General features: G+C 55.3%; 1 protein-coding gene across 4 annotated transcripts in view; it reads right to left on the bottom strand.

The window, feature by feature from the left end:
- TUBGCP3 (tubulin gamma complex associated protein 3) overlaps positions 1–5,776 on the bottom strand; it is a 65,115-nt gene extending 59,339 nt beyond the window's left edge. For 2 of the 4 annotated variants that reach the window (XM_044250131.1, XM_044250128.1), the window contains exons 1-2: positions 3,052–4,340; positions 2,429–2,537 (exon numbers count right to left, since the gene is read on the bottom strand). In XM_044250131.1, the coding sequence (XP_044106066.1) occupies positions 2,429–2,537; positions 3,052–3,063 (121 nt within the window). In that variant the 5' untranslated portion in view covers positions 3,064–4,340. Of the gene's footprint in view, positions 1–2,428; positions 2,538–3,051; positions 4,342–5,605 lie in introns of those variants that run through there. The other 2 variants (XM_044250129.1, XM_044250130.1) reach the window with 2 other exon arrangements.
- Between the last annotated feature and the right edge of the window lie 13,286 nt (positions 5,777–19,062).

Consider the following 19,062-nt stretch of genomic DNA (forward strand, 5'->3'; position numbering starts at 1 on the left):
GCACAGAGCACACACTGTGTTCGGGACTCGGGAGGACAGGGGGAGGGGGCAAAGGAAATAGACTGTTTCAGCCGAAACCTAACATTAGCGAGTGTTTTTAATTTTCTCCCTCATACTTTCCCACACTTTTAAAGGTTTCTAAGTAGTAAATGTTAATTTTATATATATTAAAAGTGGCACGGGGGTGCTTCGGTGGCTCAGTTGGTTATGCGTCCGACTCTTGATCTCAGCTCAGGTCTTGATCTCAGGGTTGAGTTTGAGCCCCCCACCACTGCTCAGAGAAACAAAATGTGGCGTTGGAAACTACTTGCTAACAAAGGGGTCCTGTGCAGCTACTCCACTCAGAGATTACTTCAGATTCCCATGATCCTGAGCTCCACAAAAACACAGTTGACTAACAACCTACTCAAGTACATCAGACTAACATCTCTACTCCAAAAGTCTCATTAAGTTTTGGTTTTTGTAACAAACACTCAAACCTCCTCCACACCAGAGGTGCGCCCCTGCAGCAGCGCCCCCTCCCCCCTCGCCCATGTCTCTGCAGGAGGCACGTGGTCCCCTGCAGCATCTCACCCCGCCTCGCTGGCCATCTTCCATCTCCCCGCCTCCTTGCCGACCAAGTTTGTGGTCTATCTTTCTTGCTGACATCAAACATTTGCAAACCCATCTACTGATTTTGAGTAAAACCTACCTAGCTTCCCAGGGCAGCTGCACGGACCACGGACTATTGGCAATTAGCTGTTTAGCGAGCCTAACCATCGAAGATGAAATTGCGAAGTATCAGACAACGTTCACTACAGATCTCTAGGCTAATACTCCCCAAATCCTACTCGGTTTCTAGAGCAGCGCTAAGCTCAGTCGGGAACCGTTAGAGTAATTCCCAAGCGCCCGCTCCACGCCCCACACCTGCAGCGGAACAGAGCAGCGGCTAACAAGGCCGTCTGGGCGAGAATCCGAGAAACGAGGCAAGGACCTACACAGCTGATCAGCCTGCGGTCAGAGCTGCTCGGAAAACGGGCAGGATCCCACAACGACAAATGAAAGGGGGACCCCATAAAGTGGGCCACTTGGGGAAGGCCTCTCTGAGGAAGCAGCCCTCTGCCGGGAGGAGCCGCTCCCGTGAGCCACGGTGCGCCACCATGCACCTGGTTTCCCAGAGGATGCCGGCGCCGGTCGCTTCGAAAATCCCAATCAGACAAGCTAAAGTCAGTCCGTCGAGACCGAGGTGAGGAGGCCAGGCTGTAGCCCTTTGATGGCTGACTCTGTCCAAGATTAAGAGTAGTCAACTTGTTTTTTTTTTTTAAAGCCACAACACACCTCAGGAATGTCTTCTGTTCCCACCTCCGAGCCGCTCTGGGCGCCGGCAGCCTGGAAGGGAGGTCAGGGCTACTCCGCCCCGCCTCCCAGAAGAGCTGTTTGAGAAGACTCGGTACCAGTGAACGCCGGGACACAGCGTCCGACAAGTCCCAGAGAGCGGACACTGCGCTGACCCCACACGCCCTCCCTAGAACAAGCAGGTGAGGCCAGAGGCAAGGGGCCGTGCCGCAAGCAGGGCCAGCACCGTCCTGCTTCCAGTCAGCTCACAGACAGGGAAGCTGTCAAGTGCGACACCGAAGTAAAGGAAGGAATGACTTCACGACATCAGGTGCTGGAACCAGAGACGTGGGTCTCCCCAGCTCCGAGAAGAGGGTACTAAGTACCCCAACCCCCAGCGCCACTGGGAGCTGAACACACGAGCTCACGGTGCACACGCTCTTCAGTGCGGACTAAGTACCTGAGAAGCATTAGCTGTTTTTATGGCTGTTATTAATCTGAAAATGTCATTTCAAGGGACGTCATGTCTGCTGCCACCGTCAGAAGCGCAGCCCAACAAAGCACCCAAATTTAACCTCTCGGCAAGGTGATCTGCTCTTCGTCCTGCAGATTACACATAGGAAACGAATTCTCTTCCCCCGGTGTGATGCGGCTTCTTCTCCAGAAAGAACCCAGAAGGATCCCACGCACACTCAGATCAAAGAAAACTGCACGCAGAGACGCAGGGAAAGGCGTGCGCGGCTCAGGCGAGCGCCAACACCGCCGCTGGGTGCCCTCGAGGGCTTCCCAAGGTGACCAGGGCAGACTCAGCTGACCGGTAAGGCTGGACTCTGTGCCTCAGTGCTCCTCCTGCCTGCAGACGACGCTGCTGTCCTACAGGACCGGCGGACAAGGCACCAGCTGAACCACAGCTGCTTCGAGGCTCGGGAGTCAGCCGTGCCGCGTCCCTCCAGCTCATGCGCTCCCACGGAATCAGCACCCGGAGCCAGGGCCCCAAGATTAATTCCGGTTAAGCATCCCATGTGGACAATTCAAAGGGACAAGGCACGAAGATTCAGATGCAGTAAGACATTGTCAACACAAACAAAAACAACACAACAAATAACAAACGCACCGCCGGGCTGTGGGGGCCCGACCATGACCCCGCAGTCTGGCTGGCACAGATCACAGGTGAGCCCATGCACATTTCCCACCGAATGAAGCGCGGTGCTCCCAGACGAGAACTAAAACACAAACACATTGTCCTGGATCTTTATTCTCAGACTGTTCGGTCTCAGGCCCCCCTTCCACTCCGAGGATTAAGGATCCCCAAAAGGGTCTGGTTATTTAGACAGGTTAAACCTAACAGCACTTACTGTATTAGAAATTTAAATCAGGATTTTTGCATATTAACTCATTTTAAAATGGTAAGACTACTAAGCACGACTTTAAAATGAAGCCTAAAACTCTGGAATTTCGGTATGTTAATGGACATTTGGTGCACATTTCAACATGCATTTATTATAAGTTTCATTACTTTTAAAATTTTTATTTATTTAAGAGCTGGCCGGTGGGGCAGAGAGAGGAGCAGCAGACTCCCTGCAGAGCAAGGAGCCTCACCACGCGGGACCTGACCCGAGCCGCAGGCAGACGCTGCATTGACTGAGCCGACCAGGCGCTCCTGATGTAGGTTGTAATGTCTAGTTAACACACACCGATTTCCCCAAGTATATGTAATCAGGGAAGACCATAACTTACCGGGAACTCCATCAAGAGCTGCACAACCGCTTCTGGAAAATCATGACACCAACAGCAATACCACCTGAGGCACAAGACCCAGGAAGACAAGACTCCTTCCTCGGCCTGACCCGTGGCTCAGGACACACGCCCAGCGCCGCTACGTGGCAGGGCGTCCCCTTAAGTCAAGGCACAGGGTACGGTCATCACACCTGAGCATCTGCGTGGAAATACTCATCAAACAGAAACTCCTGTATTTGTGATCTCTTGTGAAAAAGTGAATCACAAAGTATGAGAAGGAAAGTTGTCCCTGGCGGACGTGCAACACTGTAACATCAAGAACACTGTTTCCACAGACAGAAAGGACTCTCCAAAGACGTAATACGGAAACGTGCTCTGGGAGAGAGCCAGGGATGCAGGGAGAATTTTCCAGTCACTGGCTGGCAGTACGAATTTCTAGCAAATTCTCAGGCTGGGAAAGGTGAGAAATAATGGTTATACTAAATTTATAAAAATGTCAAATACCATCACATTTTGGTGCTTTGTTTCTGAGGGTCCCTTGAAGCCAACTAGAAAAAAAATTTTAGTACTCTATGAAAACCTGATTCATATGAAACTCCTATTAAAAGTGACGGGGAGGGGGCGCCTGGGTGGCTCAGTGGGTTGAAGCCTGTGCCTTGGGCTCCGGTCGTGATCGCAGGGTCCTGGGATGGAGCCCCGCGTCAGCTCCCAGCTGGGCTGGGAGTGGCTCCAGACTCTCGCATCCTCCCTCTCTCACCCCTTCCCCAGCTCCCCTAGCTCGCCTTGTCATATGCAAGGTCATGAGCTCAAGCCCCACATCAGCGTAGCGCTTACTTCAGGGGAAAAAATAAGTAAATAAAACAAGTGTCAATTATTCCTCAAGATGACAGCACTGAAAAAGCAGTACTACTAAAGTGTACCGCCAAGTGTCTGTGACAGGACAGCAGGGAAAGAATTAACCAAAAGCCTTTGGTTATCAGATAAAACAGCACCAGTGAAAACGTTTTTTCAGGGCACCTGGGTGGCTCAGTCCTTAGGCAATGCCTGAGGCTCAGGTCCTGGGATGGAGCCCCACGGGGCTCCCCGCTCTCCCCGCTCGCGCTCCCTCTCTGCCTGGCGCGCACCGCTCACTCGCTCGCTGTCGAATAAATAAATAAATAAATAAAATCTTTTTAAGAAAAGAAAAACTCTTGCACCGTCAAACACTGTAAAGTCAGCAATTAACACTGTTCCTTTGCTCACTGAGGCAGAACAAGTCAGAACGAGGCCACGCAATGGTGCAAACTCTTCCGTCCACAGCATCATGCGGAATCGCGGACGCAACTGGCGACCGGGCGCTCAGAACAGCCACAAGGAAGCGTCCTTCTCGGAGGAACCTGCGGATCCCGGAGACCCCGTTTTCTCTTAGTTTCAACTCGGCTCCGAGTAGAGGGAGAGGAGGGCGCAGCGTCCGCGGAAGGTGGTGCTTTGACCTCCTGGAAGGGGTCAAACGGTCCATGGACAGGAGCCTCAGATATTTTTAGAGAAGACGTTTTTCGTGCAGAAACAGCGGGCTACGTCACGGCGAGTGGCCTTCAGCGTCCAGCCGCGAGGACGGGAGCGGAGGAGCGCGGTCCGGCACCGAGGCGCGCCGCATCCGACCCCCGGCCTCTCCGCGCGGGCTCGCTCCGGCCCCCGTCCGCCTGCCCCCCGCGAGCGTCTCCGAGGCCCAGTCCGCCGGCGCCCCACGCCACCCCCGCGGCGGCATTTCCCGCTCACCCGCGCTTTCCTCGGGTCACGCCCCCGCCCAGCACGCAGCAGCCCCCGAGGGCCCGCGCCCCGCATCCCGCCAGGCGGCGTCGAGCCCACGACCCGCCGACGAGTCACGTCCAGCGCCAACCAAGTCGGTGTCCCTCGGCGGGGCCAGCGCGTCCCCCTCCCCCGCCCGCCCGCCGCGCCCGCTCCGGCCGCGACGCTCCCGCAGCGAGTTCGCGGAGGGTCTCCGGCCGCGTCGGGCGCTGACGGACGGGGCCGGCGTCCTCGACCCCCCAGAACGCCCCCCGGTGCTCCCCGTCCGCGCGTCCCGCAGGACAGGCCGAGCGGCGCCGTGTCCCGAGGCCCCGCGCCCGCCCAGCGTCTTCCCGCCCCGTCCGGGCTGCGCCCGGGACCGGCATCTGCGAGGCGCCCGGGAGGTCCAGGGCGGCGCTCGGGCCTTAGGAGGGAACCGCGGCCGGGAGCGGCCGGGTCCGCCCGAGGCGCAGGGAGCGGGGCGGCTCGCCGCGTCCCTCCCCGGTGACAGCCGAGTGACCCGCGCCGCGCGCCCCGCCCGTCCGCCCGCGCGCTCCCGACCAGGCCGGCCCCGGCGCCCCGACCAGGACCGCGGCGCGGGGAGCGGTGACTCAGCCCCGCCGGGCCCGGCTGCCCCCGCCTCCGCCCGCGGCTGCAGCACTCCGCCGGCCGCCCGGGACGCCGGCCCCCGCGCCCCCGCGCCCCCCGCGCCCCCGCGCCCCCGCGCCCCTGCGCCCCGGCCTCCTGGACGCGCCCCGGCCGCGAGCCGCCCGCCCGGCCCCGCTACCTTCGCTCCTGCCCAGGATCCGGCAGCACAGGTTCTGCAGCAGCACGTTCGGGGACTTCTGGTCCGGGGCCGCCATGCTCGCCCGGACGGCCCACGGGCGCCCTGCGGAGCCCCCGCCCGTGCCCGGCCGCCGCACGCCTCGCGGGCTTCCGACCTGCCGGACAGGCTACGGCCCCGCGGGCAGCGCCGGCGACGAGGCCGCCATTTTAACGGAACCCGCTGAAACCGCGCGCCCTTCCCACAATGCTCCGCTTCTTCCGGCGCCCGGGGCCGCGGGTGCGCCGGCCTGAGAGTCCCCCGGTCCGTCCGCGCGCGGTCCCCCGACCACAGCCGCCGGGCCTGGAGGGTTCCGGCCCCGGCGCCCGGGCCCCAGCCGCCCTCGGAGCGCGGAGCCGCCGCACACGTCGGCGCCGCAGGGTCAGCACCGCCCGCCCCGCCCACGTCCCCCCGGAGGGTCCCGACGGCCCCGCCCCTGCACACACGACATCCCCGCCCGACGGTCGGTGGCCCAGGTCTCCGCAAGGCCCGCGCCCGGGGCCGAAGCGCGGGGTCAGGGGGCGGCACCAGCCCCTCCCCCGCCGTCCTGCCGCGCCCGCGGGGATCCGGGCCGCCGAGCCCCGACAGTCCTGGCGGCCGGGCACGGAGGGAAGGACGCGAGAGCCGCTGGCCCCGCAGAGCAGACGCGGGGGCGCCTGACACGGAGCCCCGCGGGAGGACGAGGCCGCCGCTGAGCGGACCCCGCCGACCCCACCGCCGGCTCCCTCCCGAAGCCCGTCCCCGGCCGCGCAGGGGACCGCCGAGAAGGACGGGGCCGGCGGCCCTGAGACGATTGCGGGGGCATCGGGACCTGCCGGAGACCGCGGCGGCCAGACCCCTGCGGGCGGCCCTCAGGACCGTCGCGTGGGTGTCCCCGGAGGCCTGGCCTCGGACGCCCCCACGGGGAGGGCGCAGGTGGCCGTCGGCGGCCACGGGGAGGGCCACCGACAGAAGGCGCGGCCGCGTGCGGAGGCGGCCGGAGGACGTTCGACCTCTGTCCTGACCCTCTGTCTGGACCCCCGTCAAGGAGTCCGAGAAAGCCGTGGGAGGCCAGGGAAGAGAGGACAGATGGCACCTTGTGGCGTCGTCGGGCGCTTACGGGCTGGGGAGGTCCGGCTGCACAGGCTTGGGGAAGAGCCAGGAGCTGTAGGACAAAAAGACCCTGGGTGCCTCCAGTGTCCCTAAGGACAGGACCGGGCGGCCGGCCTGCAGGGCCCGAGGGTGGCTGTGCGCAGGACGGGCCGCGCTGCCCAGTGCTCTCCGGGGCCTCCGACTGCCCTTCCCTGATCTGCCCCACATTTTCGAGAACGCTGCCACGCAAGCTCCCGGCACTGCTGGCCTCCTGGCAGGCTCAGCCAAACGAGTCCCTGCCAGGAAAATGAGGGCAGAGGTCTCACCCTAGAGCCTCTGCCCCTCACCTGTCCACGCCAGCAGCCGAGGGTCCTCTGTGGCAGCGCCTGCGACCAGCCCGCCCCTCCCGTCATGTTCCAGCCTCCTCTGTGCAGCTCTCCTCCCAGATCTCACTCCCGCCGGAAGATTCCAGACACGGGACCCAGGGACATCAGCTCTTCTGACTGTCTCTCCAGCCCTAGGCGAAGTAGTCACTTCCTGCCCCGCTCCTCTGAGTGCCTCCCCGCCTCCTTCGACCCCATGTAACCAAGTCCTGTGTCGGTCCCTGCGCTGAAATTGCCGGAGTGGTTTCCATTTTGCAGACTGACCCCACTGTATAGTTAATGCTAATAGTCATGGTTCCAGGGAAGAGATCCTCCGTCGGGATCCCAGGAGTAGGTAGCTCCCATGCCTGAGCTCAGACATGTTGGGATTTCTTTTTTTAAGATTTCATTTGTTGGAGAGAAAGAAGGTGTGTTGGGGGACGTGCAGATGGAGAGGGAGAGACAGACTCTCAAGCACACTCTACCCTTGAGTGCAGACGCGAGGCTCCATCTCACAACCCCGAGATCATGACCTGAGCCGAAATCAGGAGTCAGACGCCCAACTGACGGGCCCCCCGGTTGGGGATCTTTCTGCATGTGAAATCCGTTCATGTCGAAGCACCAAAGCTGGCTGAGAGCAGGACCTGGGGAGGGGGAGCAGCTGCTGTCGGCCACTGTCTCGGTAGCAGGGATGACGCCAAGACGGCAGCGCGGCAGCCCGGACTGGGGTGCGTCTGGGAAGCCTGGGTGTAGTTTAAGGCGCAGCCATAGGGCCACGGAGCTCCAACAGCGGCCCTAAGAAGCAGCTCTTGTTTTTTTTAATTTAGTTAAAAAGATTTTATTTATTGAGAGGGAGAGTGCATGAGTGGGAAGAAGGAGAAAGTCTCAAGAAGACTGTGCTCTGAGCAGGGGCCCAAGTGGGGCTCCAGCTCCCAACCCTGAGATCATGACCCGAGCTGAAACCAATAGTTGGATGCATAATCACCTGAGTCACCCAGGAGCCCTTTTTTTTTTTTTTTAATTTTTTACTTATCTTTAAGTCATCTCCACGCCTGACATAGAACGGAGGGCCAGATTCTAGACTCAACTGTTCAGGTTGTAACTATGACGCAAGTTGGACGCGCTGTCTTGCCAAGAGTCTTCTATTAAGGGCAGGACATTAATTGAGAAGAAGAGGGACCCTGAGATGTGGGGCGGAGACATTAGAGTCACTGTGAAACCGCTAGTCAGCGGGACCTGCAAAATCCAGTGTGTAAAACCTCCCCCGCCTGCCGAGAATGGCCTTGAAACCCTTGATTGCTTGAAACAATTAGAACAGATTTTTCTCGTTAGCAAGTAATTAAGCTGGAATTCCACAGGATGCAAGTAATCCAGAGGAAGGAAAGAAAGCCTGTGACAGAGACACAAAAATGAAAAATGACCTTCCAAATAAACCAGGCGGTCCATGTAACTAAAGCCTTGTCCTCATGGGGTGCCTGGGGGGCTCAGGGGGTTAAAGCCTCTGCCTTCAGCTCAGGTCATGATCTCATGGTCCTGGGATCGAGCCCTGCATCGGGCTCTCTGCTCAGTGGGGAGCCTGCATCCCCCTCTCTCTCTCTGCCTGCCTCTCTGCCTACTTGTGATCTCTCTCTGTCAAATAAATAAAATCTTAAAAAAAGAAAAGAAGAAAAAAAAAAGCCTTCTCCTGGGGCGCCTGGGGGGCTCGGTTACGAGTCTGCCTCTGGCTCAGTTTGCGGTCCTGGGTCCTGGGGTCGAGTCCCGAATCCGACTCCCTGCTCCGGCGGGAAGCCTGCTTCTCCCTCTCCCTCTGCCTCCCCTCCACGTGCTCTCCCCACCCCCACCAAATCAATCAATCAATAAATCTTAAATAAGTGTTCTGTCTTCAGAATGCCCTGCAGAGGCAAGAGTACTAACTGATATCAGACTTGGATCAATCAGACTTAATAAAATCCCAGTAACCACTGCAGAATGTATTGATGATTACCAAACTGCAAAAGAAAGAATATAGAATGAAAAATTTTCCTCCACTAAAAGAGGTAAAAATGAGCACAGAGCAAGAGGAACAAGAGAAAACGTATTACGACAGTATACTGAAGCCAAAACATCTCCCGGATTACGCTGAATGGAAGGGCCCTCTGTCCGCCGATTCAGGCCCAAGCCTAGGTATAGCCGCGTGGGCGCGTTCCATGCACCTGACTCCGCACCGTTGGTATTGACCTTGATCGCGAGCCTGAGGTCATGCTGGTCCAGTTTCTCCGGGGCAAAGTCACTCTTCTCTTCCTGTCCACATGTGCTGCCCACGCTTTCGGCGTGGGGAGCTAGGCTTTGTGTCCCTAAGTAGGAGGTGTCCGCGTGGACCAAACGAAGCTGGTGTCCTCGGGAGATCTGTGTGGTGTCTCCGTTCCGTGCGGTCTGCTTCAGTCCGTACGTGCCCCTGCGCGGGGGCTTCACACTCTGGGCTACATCCCCACCACCCTACCCGCCGCATCGCTCCGGCTCGACCCCTCACACTTCTTTCCCTTGGCTCCCGCCTCCCTTCGACACCCGCTCATCATCGTGAGTTTTTAGAAATTAACGGGTTCGCTTCATGTTTTGTACCGTTTTAGATTTGTAAAGATATTGAGTCGAGGGCACAGGGAGTCCCACATGGGCACCCGTCCCTGGCTCGCCGTGTCTCCTGCTAGGAATACCTTGCCTCAGTGTGTGTGTTAGTTACAGCTCGTGAGCAGCGCGGACACACCGTTACTAACCGAGGTCCACAGCTTACACGGGTCCAGGGCCCCGGGGGACGGCATACGGGGAGGAGACTGGACGTTCCATGGTCATGTACCGGGCTCTCGTCTTTTCTGTAAAACGGGCCCTCGTCTGAGGCAGGGCTGTGCGGGATGCCGTGGCCCACACCTTCTGCCTGTCGCCCTTCGGTCCCGTTGTCCCCTGTGCGCAGGCTACTCCGCACGCGAGGGCGGGTCTGTCTCCCTTCGCCCCGACAGAGGCTAACTCTGAAGCCCTCTTCTACCTTTCACGTCCCACGCGACGCTGCGGGAAAACTGCATTCGGGCTGTCTACATCGGAAGCCTCGTGGCAGTGGTCACGGGGACGCACCTCTGCTGCTCAGATCTTGTCACGCCTGATTGACTGAGACTCGTGAAAGAGCTTTCCAATTACAATTAATTTATAAATTGATATTCACATTTCGTTTTTGAGATCATAATGATTTATTGTTCTGACATCAGATCAACAGAAAGAAACTCCAATTAGGCTTTGAAAACTCATATATTTCAGGAAAATGTCATTTAACCATTGTACGTAGATGGATAAATTACTTTAGGAGTCAAGTCTTTTGAGACGCTGTCCTTTTGTTGCCTTGTTTCATGTGCACATAGTGTTTCTTCTTAACACTTTTTAAAAATTGGAATTGATTTTCAAAGCTTGACATTTGACAGGTTTTGCTATAAATATCACTGGGATGGAAGACGATGTCTGCTGCTCTCCACATACACTGGAGCCCTTACCCCTCCCTCCGAGAACCGCTTTGGCCTGTCGTCTTTTATCCTGCTGCTTGGGTCTCTATTTACAGTTTGCGAAGCCCATTAAATTTCTCAGGATGGTGTTCAACTGGAATGTTCATCCTTTAATTCTAAACGTATCCTGAATTAATTTTAAAACACTGTAAGGAAGGGACTATAAATGGTCTTTCATGATGAGGATGAAACATCTGTTTGAGCACAGAATTCTCTTATGCACCTCACAGCTCCCCACGGAACGGTGCTCCTTCCACGGACTTTTTTCCTCACAAACTGGCTGAACGTTGCCATTGTCTCAGCTGGGGGGGGCAGTGGAAGACTGAGCTGCGTGGGGAGTGGTAAGGGGCAAGGGATAGGGGAGAAGCCTGCGTCTCCCAGCTGATGAGTGACCTCTGGGATGTTGGGGTCCCAGGTCAGCACGGGTCTGGCTGATCTATTTGGAAAATGAAACCTACCTTGGAGATTAGGGACAGGACAGCACCTTTCAGGCTAAGGGGACTGTGGGTCTGGCCCTTCTCACTGGCCCCGGGGCAAACAAGGAGGGTGTGTCTTCTCCTTTCCCGGCTTCCAGCCTTTGCTAAAGCTCTTGTAGGGCCAGGCTCGCCCCCGAACCCAGTTTGATCTCCCAGGCGGGGTCCCCGATGCTGAGCTTCTAGGACCCAGACCAGCTCTGTCCAAATCCGTGACCCGCCCCCCTCCCAGGCTCCGCGGGGAATGCAGTGTCCTTGAGTTGTGGGGTCACGGGCTTCCGTTGGGCTGCTCCAGTCACCTCAGGCGGACGTCCTGGCTCCGTGGCAGGAGCAGTGGCGGTCGGGGGACAGCTCTGTGAGCCCAGGGCTGTGGGGGGCACTCGCCTCCGCAACTCGCACACCCGTCTGGGGCTCAGCTTCCCGGAGGCGGAAGGGAAGCTAAGACTGGAGGTTACAGGTAACTTGCCCAAGTCCACAGCTATGGGGGGGACCCAGGGTTCAAGTCCACAGCAAAGCCCCCCGGGACCAGTGCTTTTCAGCGTCCCAAAGGCGCCCCCGCATCAAAGACATTTTTGACGGCTTCATGGACTTTGATAACCGCTCATCTGCCGCGCTTGGGTCCCCAGGAGCTCAGGGAAAGCTGCGCAGGAGAGATCTGATAAGGCATTTGAAGAGAGAAGTTAATTAGTTTTCCGGATGATTAGAGGGCTTATTCCCCTTTTGCGGGAACAAATGCTTCACCGAGTTAATAATGCAGACATGAAGAGCCTCTCTCGGCCACAAAACCCTCAGCTGCGAGCTCTTGAAGGAGCAGCGCGGCCGCCCGAGGCCTCGCAGACATTGGGAATCAGGGAGCTTTGTGCTCCGTGATTGACTTGAAGCACATGAGTCGCTGGCCGGCGCGTTTATTTCTATAAATACCCATTATAAATTCCCCGCAGCCGCGGAACGCGGCTCCTCTGCAGAGTGGAGAAAAGCATTTGTTCTCGGTCGCGATCTCCTATTCGCTGGGCCTCGCAAGACAGCTCAAGCGACCACGGAGCCCCGTGCCCAGCCGCACGGCTCTGTCGCTGGAGCGGAACGTCGCCTGGACGCGTTGGGGAAGGGCCCGCTGTGGCTGGCGGAGGGCACAGAAGCCGCACCGAGGGAACTTCACCCTGTGCCTTACACCAACCCTTCGATCGCACCAACCGCCCTGCGACGCAACCAGTGTGTGAGGTCACTGTGAGATAACGGGAGGCGGCAGGAAGCCCCCCCAGCCCCCCGCGAGGTCTGCCCGCCGCCCTTCAAAGCCCGGTCATTGTCAAGGGTGTGGCAGGAAGGCCCCAGGTCCCAGCCAGCCTGGACGGTGCTCTGGTCTCTGCCCCGGGCAAGGGCAAGGGCAAGGGCGAGTCAGTTCACTCCCCAAACTCTTTCTAACTCAAAAACTCCAACTGCACGTATGTGACTGATTTCTGACCCTTCATGTCCCATGAAACCTGACCTCACCGTCGTCCTGCAGCACCGCGGACCTGGGACCCCCGAGTTCTGGGCGCCGAGCACCCAGCCCCGAGCTCCGGGCACAGCCCCGTTAGCTCCTGTGTTAGCCGTGGGCTGTCTCTCTGTTGCCCCATCTAAACCCGGTCCTTGTCTTCTCCCTACGACTTCATTTAGTAACTGATTCTCTGCATTTGGTAGGTTTGTTTTGCTCCGTTTTTTAAATTCAGAAGCTGTTGAGAATTCAACATAACAATCCTAAATGCTAATAAAACCCATCAACTGATCGCAGTTAACTTTATCTTTGGTTGACAGGATGGGGTCAAAGGTCACGGGCGCTGCAGCAGAGGAGAAGAAAGGAAAGCCAGAAAGGAGGGGAGGGAAGGAATCTTTGGTCGGCTTCGGGGATTTTCTCTGGCTTGCTCTGCTCCGGGATGACATCCCGATGCTGATTCCAGCGGGGCCACCGTCCGCCTTCCCTGTCCTGTAGCGGACTGTCCTGCAGTGGGTAAAGCCGGCTGCTTAAGCTCTGATTCCGGGATTCCCGAAAGCATTTCAGTGATGAAAAAATGGGATTCCCCGCCCTCCTGCGTGAAGAAAACCCTGTCCAAGTCCAGTGCTCTGATGCCTGAGAGGTTTCCTTAGCCTTCCCCCACCCCCCCCAACATCCAGCTCCCCACCTACATACCTCCCCATACCTCCACTACCTTCCCAACGTCCCCCACGACCCCCACCTCCCCCATTTCTGCCACTTCCCCCGCCGCCCACAGTGCCTGGGCTCTGAGGCCTTCGGTTCTCAGCTCACTTTCGAGGGCTTTCCTCCGTGTATTTACCTACAAATGTCAGGTCCGTTATTAAAAGAAACGAGACTGAGACGGTGAAAGTTCTTTAAAGCTTTATTTTATGATGAGTATTAGAAGTCAGACTCATGGGTCGGGGAACAAGACTCAGACAAGGTGAAAGCTATGCCAAGCTCTATTCTGTGCTAAGCATTCGAAGTCGGACTGCCCGGCCAGGGCTGCTCCGAGGAGAGCGGCCACCCCCAGCTCACAGGCTCAAGAACGGACTGACTGACCCGTCAGGGCCGCCTCCGAAGAGGGCGCCCCCTCCCCATCCTACAGACGACCTTCTATAGAGCAACAGTCTGGCCACACATAGGTGGCGGATGAGACTGTAGTCACGTTAGGTCACGCTAGGTGGCCAACTGAATTACAGTTTACCCTGTAGTAGCTGTTTGACCCAACCTATTGCTCTGGCCAGAACTGGTGCTCAGGGTTGGCGCCCAGACGGCGGGGTTTACATTCTTTGGTGGTTAGGGGAAAAGTGCGTGTGTTTCTTACTGACTGGATGTCTCCACCTGGCCCGACTTGTCCTCGTATTCTGGGCTCTGTTATCAGGAACTGGCCGACCTGGCCTTGTATTCTGGGCTGTTATTAGGAACTGGATGACCATATTTTACTGGTTCCCCAAACTTGCTTCTAAGTAAGTTTCTCTGGGGGAAGGGGGGCAGGGTCAGTTTAAGTTTTACTGCATGAACAACAAAATGGCTTTTAACCAAGATGGAGTCGCTCTGGCTAAATAAGTCCTTACACAAAATTACTTTGATTTTATTGGCAATGTTATATATACACAATTCTCTAAAAACTCATTTTAAACCATATTAGTTAATTAGCTAATTAATTAAATTAAAGGCAAAAATAAACTATAGGGACTACACCAAAATAAGAAGGTTTTGCGCACTGAAGGAAACCACCAATGAACCGAGAAGACCACCTGCCGAGTGGGAGAAGATATTTGCGAATGACTCATCCAGTAAAGAGAATCCGAAATGTATAACGAACCGATACAACTCAATACCGAAAACCAAACAAACCGCAAATAATCTGAAGGGAAAATGGGCTAAAGACCTAAACAGGCATTTCTCCAAAGAAAACATCCGGGTGGTCACAGACGTATGAAAAGATGCTCAACATCACCAATTATCAGGGAAATGCAAATTAAAACCACAGTGAGGGGCGCCTGGGTGGCTCAGTTGGTTGGGCGTCTGCCCTCAGCTGGGGTGGCCATGTCGGGGTCCTGGGACGGAGCCCCGAGCCGGACTCCCTGCTGAGCCGGGAGCCTGCTTCTCCCTCTGCCCCTCCCCCTGCTCGCCTTCCCTCTCTCGCTGTCTCTCCGTCAAGTAAATAAAATCTTAAAAAACAAACCACAGTGAGATACCACCTCACAACTGTCGGAACGGCTAGAATCAAGAAAAGAAACAACAGGTGTCGGTGAGGAGGAAAAGGAAGGTTCGGCGCCGTCGGTGGGAGCGCAAGCCGGGCAGCCGCTGTGGGAAGCGGTGTGGAGGGGCCTCCAAAAATTAAAAATGAAAGTATCCTGTGACGCAGTAATTCCTCTACTGGGTGTTTATGCAAACCCCTGCTTTGAAAACATACGTGCACCCGTGTTTACTGTAGCTTTATTTGCAGTAGCCAAGCTGTGGAAGCAGCCAGTGTCCATGATGGGCGGACGCGTAAAGAGGTCGTGGTGCGCGTGTGTGCACACGTGAGAGATACAGATCGTGTGTGCGTGTGCATAGATCTACGTGACGGAAGATCGCTCAGCCAAAAAAAAAGATGAGATCTTGCATCTGTGACAACATGGCTGGACCCAGAGGGTATTATACTAAGTGAAATAAGCCAGAGAAAGTAAAATATCATGATTTCACTTATATGTAGACTCTAAAAAGAAAACAAATGAACCCACGAAAACCAGAAACAGACTCAGAAGGACAGAGAACAAAGTGGCCATTGCGAGGGGGAGGGAGATGGGCACCCAGGTGAAGGATTCGCGGGTACAAAACAAGAGAGTCAGGGCGATGAAAAGCACAGCGTCGGGACATCGGCAGTCCCGTGTGGTGACATCGTATGGTAACAGACAGTGACCACGCCGGCAAGGGCACGGTATAATGGGCAGGATCATTGAGCCCCTGAAACCAGTATTATATTGTACAGCAACTACACTTAAATAATAAAAAATAATTAATTGTTTTCTGTTTCCGAGATGAGAATGTACACTGAAAAATTGAGAAACCGGGGCGCCTGGGCAGCTCTGTGGGTTAAGCCTCTGCCTTTGGCTCAGGTCATGATCTCAGGGTCCTGGGATCGAGCCCCGCATCGGGCTCTCTGCTCCGCAGGGAGCCTGCTTCCCCCCCTTTCTCTGCCTGCCTCTCTACCTGCTTGTGATCTCTCTCTGTCAAATAAATAAATAAAATCTTTTAAAAAAAAGAAAGAAAGAAAAATTGAGAAACCAGGAGACACTACGTAGCCCACAATGATGGACACAATCGCTGCCGCAGGTGTCCTCACCACAAATGGTTCAGCATCTACACACCCAGGCTTCTCCCCCGTGCATGTGTGAACCCACACCTGGACTTGTACCACACGCACTCTCTGCGGCCTCCCGTCGCCCCCAGGGATCTACTTCACGTCTCTGTCATCACACGGGACTCGGCCCCTTAACGGCCGCATCGCGTTCTATGCTGGTGGACACTGGTCGTCTGTGCTATCCATTTCCCTCTCATGGTCTTGGATATCCAGTTTGTTTTCAGATTTTTCTTTATTACGTGTAAGAAACATTAAAGCCATTTAAAAGTAGCTTTGGACCCAAACCATTGGGAAAGCCTATTTGTAAAGCCCCGAATTTGGGTTGAACAATTGCCCTAAGTCTTTACTGAAAACGTCGACTTGAAGCTGCGTTTCTCACTTAGCCAGCCTGTTGGAAAGTTCGTGACGTTTGGGGATGGCCGTGGTCTTTATGCCTCCACAGGCCCCTCCGCAAACGTGACAGGGTAGTACCAGGAGGTGGAAGGGGAACAGGTTTGGAGCTGGAAGAAGAGCTGTAGGTCTTGGCTCTGCCGTGGGCCATCTGGGCGACTGTGGCAAAGGCACGAAATCGTGGCTTCCTGGTCTGCAGCGTGGGAGGCCACGATAAATACCGGGAAGGGGCTACATGAGCCAAAGTCTTACAAACCCCCGTGTGTCCGCTTGGGGCCGCAGCTGTACTCGTAACGGACAGTTCTAAGTGAGACCGTTTTCCTCAGAAACCTCCCTGCTGCGGGAACTGGGGTCCCTGTTCTAGAAAGGAGACCAAGGATCAGAGAAGTTGTGCTTTGCCCGAGCTCACGGGGTAGGAAATGGCCAGACAGAGGCTAGAATTCATGTGTCTTCCTGCTACAGTCACGGGCTCACCACCTAAGTACAGATTTGTAATAGAAGTTCAAGGTACCACTTGGAATTTAAATTTAAAATCCTTATTTGAAAATAAAATAAAATAATAAAATCCTTATTTGAGCAGTAATGGTGTGTAAGACGCATTCATACTACTTACATTAACACCGTCGAAAAATTAAGAGTAAGAACTCGGTATAAAATTGTATATTAAAAGTCTCAACGTAAAATTGTAATATACAATTGTATAAAATTGTATATTTTTTTAAAAGTTACTAATTGACTTTTACGATGTCACAAAGCTGCTCTTTCCTTACGACGGGCGGGGTGGTTTGTTTTCGGGGCTCTCGGGACACGGTTTGGGACCCCTGCTGCAGGGCACCCGGTCGGGATACTTCGAAGTCAGCGTTCCGCGCATTTGACGCAGGAAAATCACACTCCCAGTTACGGACCAGATTTCCCATGGAAAAGGTGTATTCGGTTCAGAATTTTCTCCCCTCCATCCTGTTAACACGCAGCGGACGGGACGGCCTCCTGCTGCTGACCCTGCACGACTTTTTGGCGCCAGGACACCGGTGCCCTTCAGGGCCCAGGATGGGCTTCAGGGGCCCCGGGAGCAAGGCCAGGTGCTGCCCCTCCGGGCGCCGAGCGTCCTCCTTGCGCCGGCCTCGTGCTGCCCTCTGCCGGCCGGATGCTGAATTGCTACCCACGTCGGGAACTGCATGTTAGTTGAATCATCTAGTTTCACCGAAGAAATCTAGTAAGCAGAGTTCCCCAGATAAATCTCTTCTATACCGGCCACAGGCATCACCTTGGCCACGGCTAAGAGAAAGCAGGAGGTGGCCAAGTGTCCTGCAAAACTCCTCAGAAAGCGGCACACCCTTCGCTGGCCGTGTGGCTCCAGGAACAGTAGTGCGGCCGCCGCCAGCTTTCCAGTCCCTAACGTAGAACGAGCCTCTCCCCCTTGTATAATTTGGAAAAGTTTCAACCAAGTTGATGTTTCAAAATACCGGGTGAACTTTAGAAAATCATGGCCACGAACGAGGCTATGGAAAGTCTGTTGGTAGATTTCGGGGTCGGCATTTTTTCAGGGTTCCACTGGAAGACCAGCAGAGAGCCCATTTCATTACCTGAATCTATTTCAGAATGAAGCCTAATTCAACATTACAGGTGTGTGGGAAACTGTATTATTTCACATTTTAAAAGTTAATCAAGGATAAATTGAAAAGTAGCAAAGGGTCGAAATCTATAAAATGATTTACGCAGTCGTCATCCCTGAGCAAAGGTGTGGTCTGCGGAGATTCCTGACTCGGCGGCAGATCGAGGTTCGTCTACGAACGCACCTGTCAGCCCCTGGAGCATCACTGTCCACCTGAAATGACCCGCTGAGATTGCACACCTAACCCTTCCATAGCCGTGGGTCGTGTGGAACGCTCCCTAATTCACCAGGATTGTGTTGCCGTGTGTCTTCTTTTCTGAGTTGGAACATTCCACCTTCGTAGGCTGAAGCCCTAACTTTGCATCCAACTCTGGCCGCTGAGCACACAACACTTGGATGCCGGAGAGCACGTCTGAGGGGGGCACATCCTAACCCAGAGGGCCCAGACGCCGTGCACAGGAAACTGGTGGGGCCTGGTGTTGGGGCAGACCGACCCGCTCCCCCGGCCCTGCCTGTCCTGGCCAGAGGAAAGACCACTAACTGCTGCGGGGGTCATTACCTTGACTCTGGAGTTCACATGCATCTCGGAGCCCTCCATCCTCACACATAGGATGTGAAATACACATCCTTACTGAGTTTTCTTTTTTCTTTTAAAGATTTTTATTTATTTATTTGACAGAGAGAGATCACAAGTAGGCAGAGAGGCAGGCAGAGAGGGAGGAGGAAGCAGGCTCCCTGCAGAGCAGAGAGCCCGATGCGGGATTCGATCCCAGGACCCTGTGATCATGACCTGAGCCGAAGGCAGCGGCTTTAACCCACTGAGCCACCCAGGTGCCCTGGGTTTTCTTTTTTCTAATTAAAAAGTAAATTCATGCTTATTAAAATTTTGAACCTTGCTGAAATGTGAAGCAGAGTTTAACCGCACTGAGAGAGCCCCCAAAACTAAACAATGTTGAAAGGAATCAAGAATCTTCTAACAAAATATCCAAAGTATACAAGTACAAATCACTTGTCTAACAGGAAGCAGGAAAAGCACATGATTTTAAAAAAGAGAAAGAGGATGAACTTGTAATTGAACTCTTGGAGCGCATCAAATTGAATACAACCCAAGGACACGTGGAGAGCAAAGAACATTTCATCACTTGTTACAA

The sequence above is a fragment of the Neovison vison genome, chromosome 5 (assembly GCF_020171115.1).
Source record: "Neovison vison isolate M4711 chromosome 5, ASM_NN_V1, whole genome shotgun sequence".
NCBI lineage: Eukaryota > Metazoa > Chordata > Mammalia > Carnivora > Mustelidae > Neogale > Neogale vison.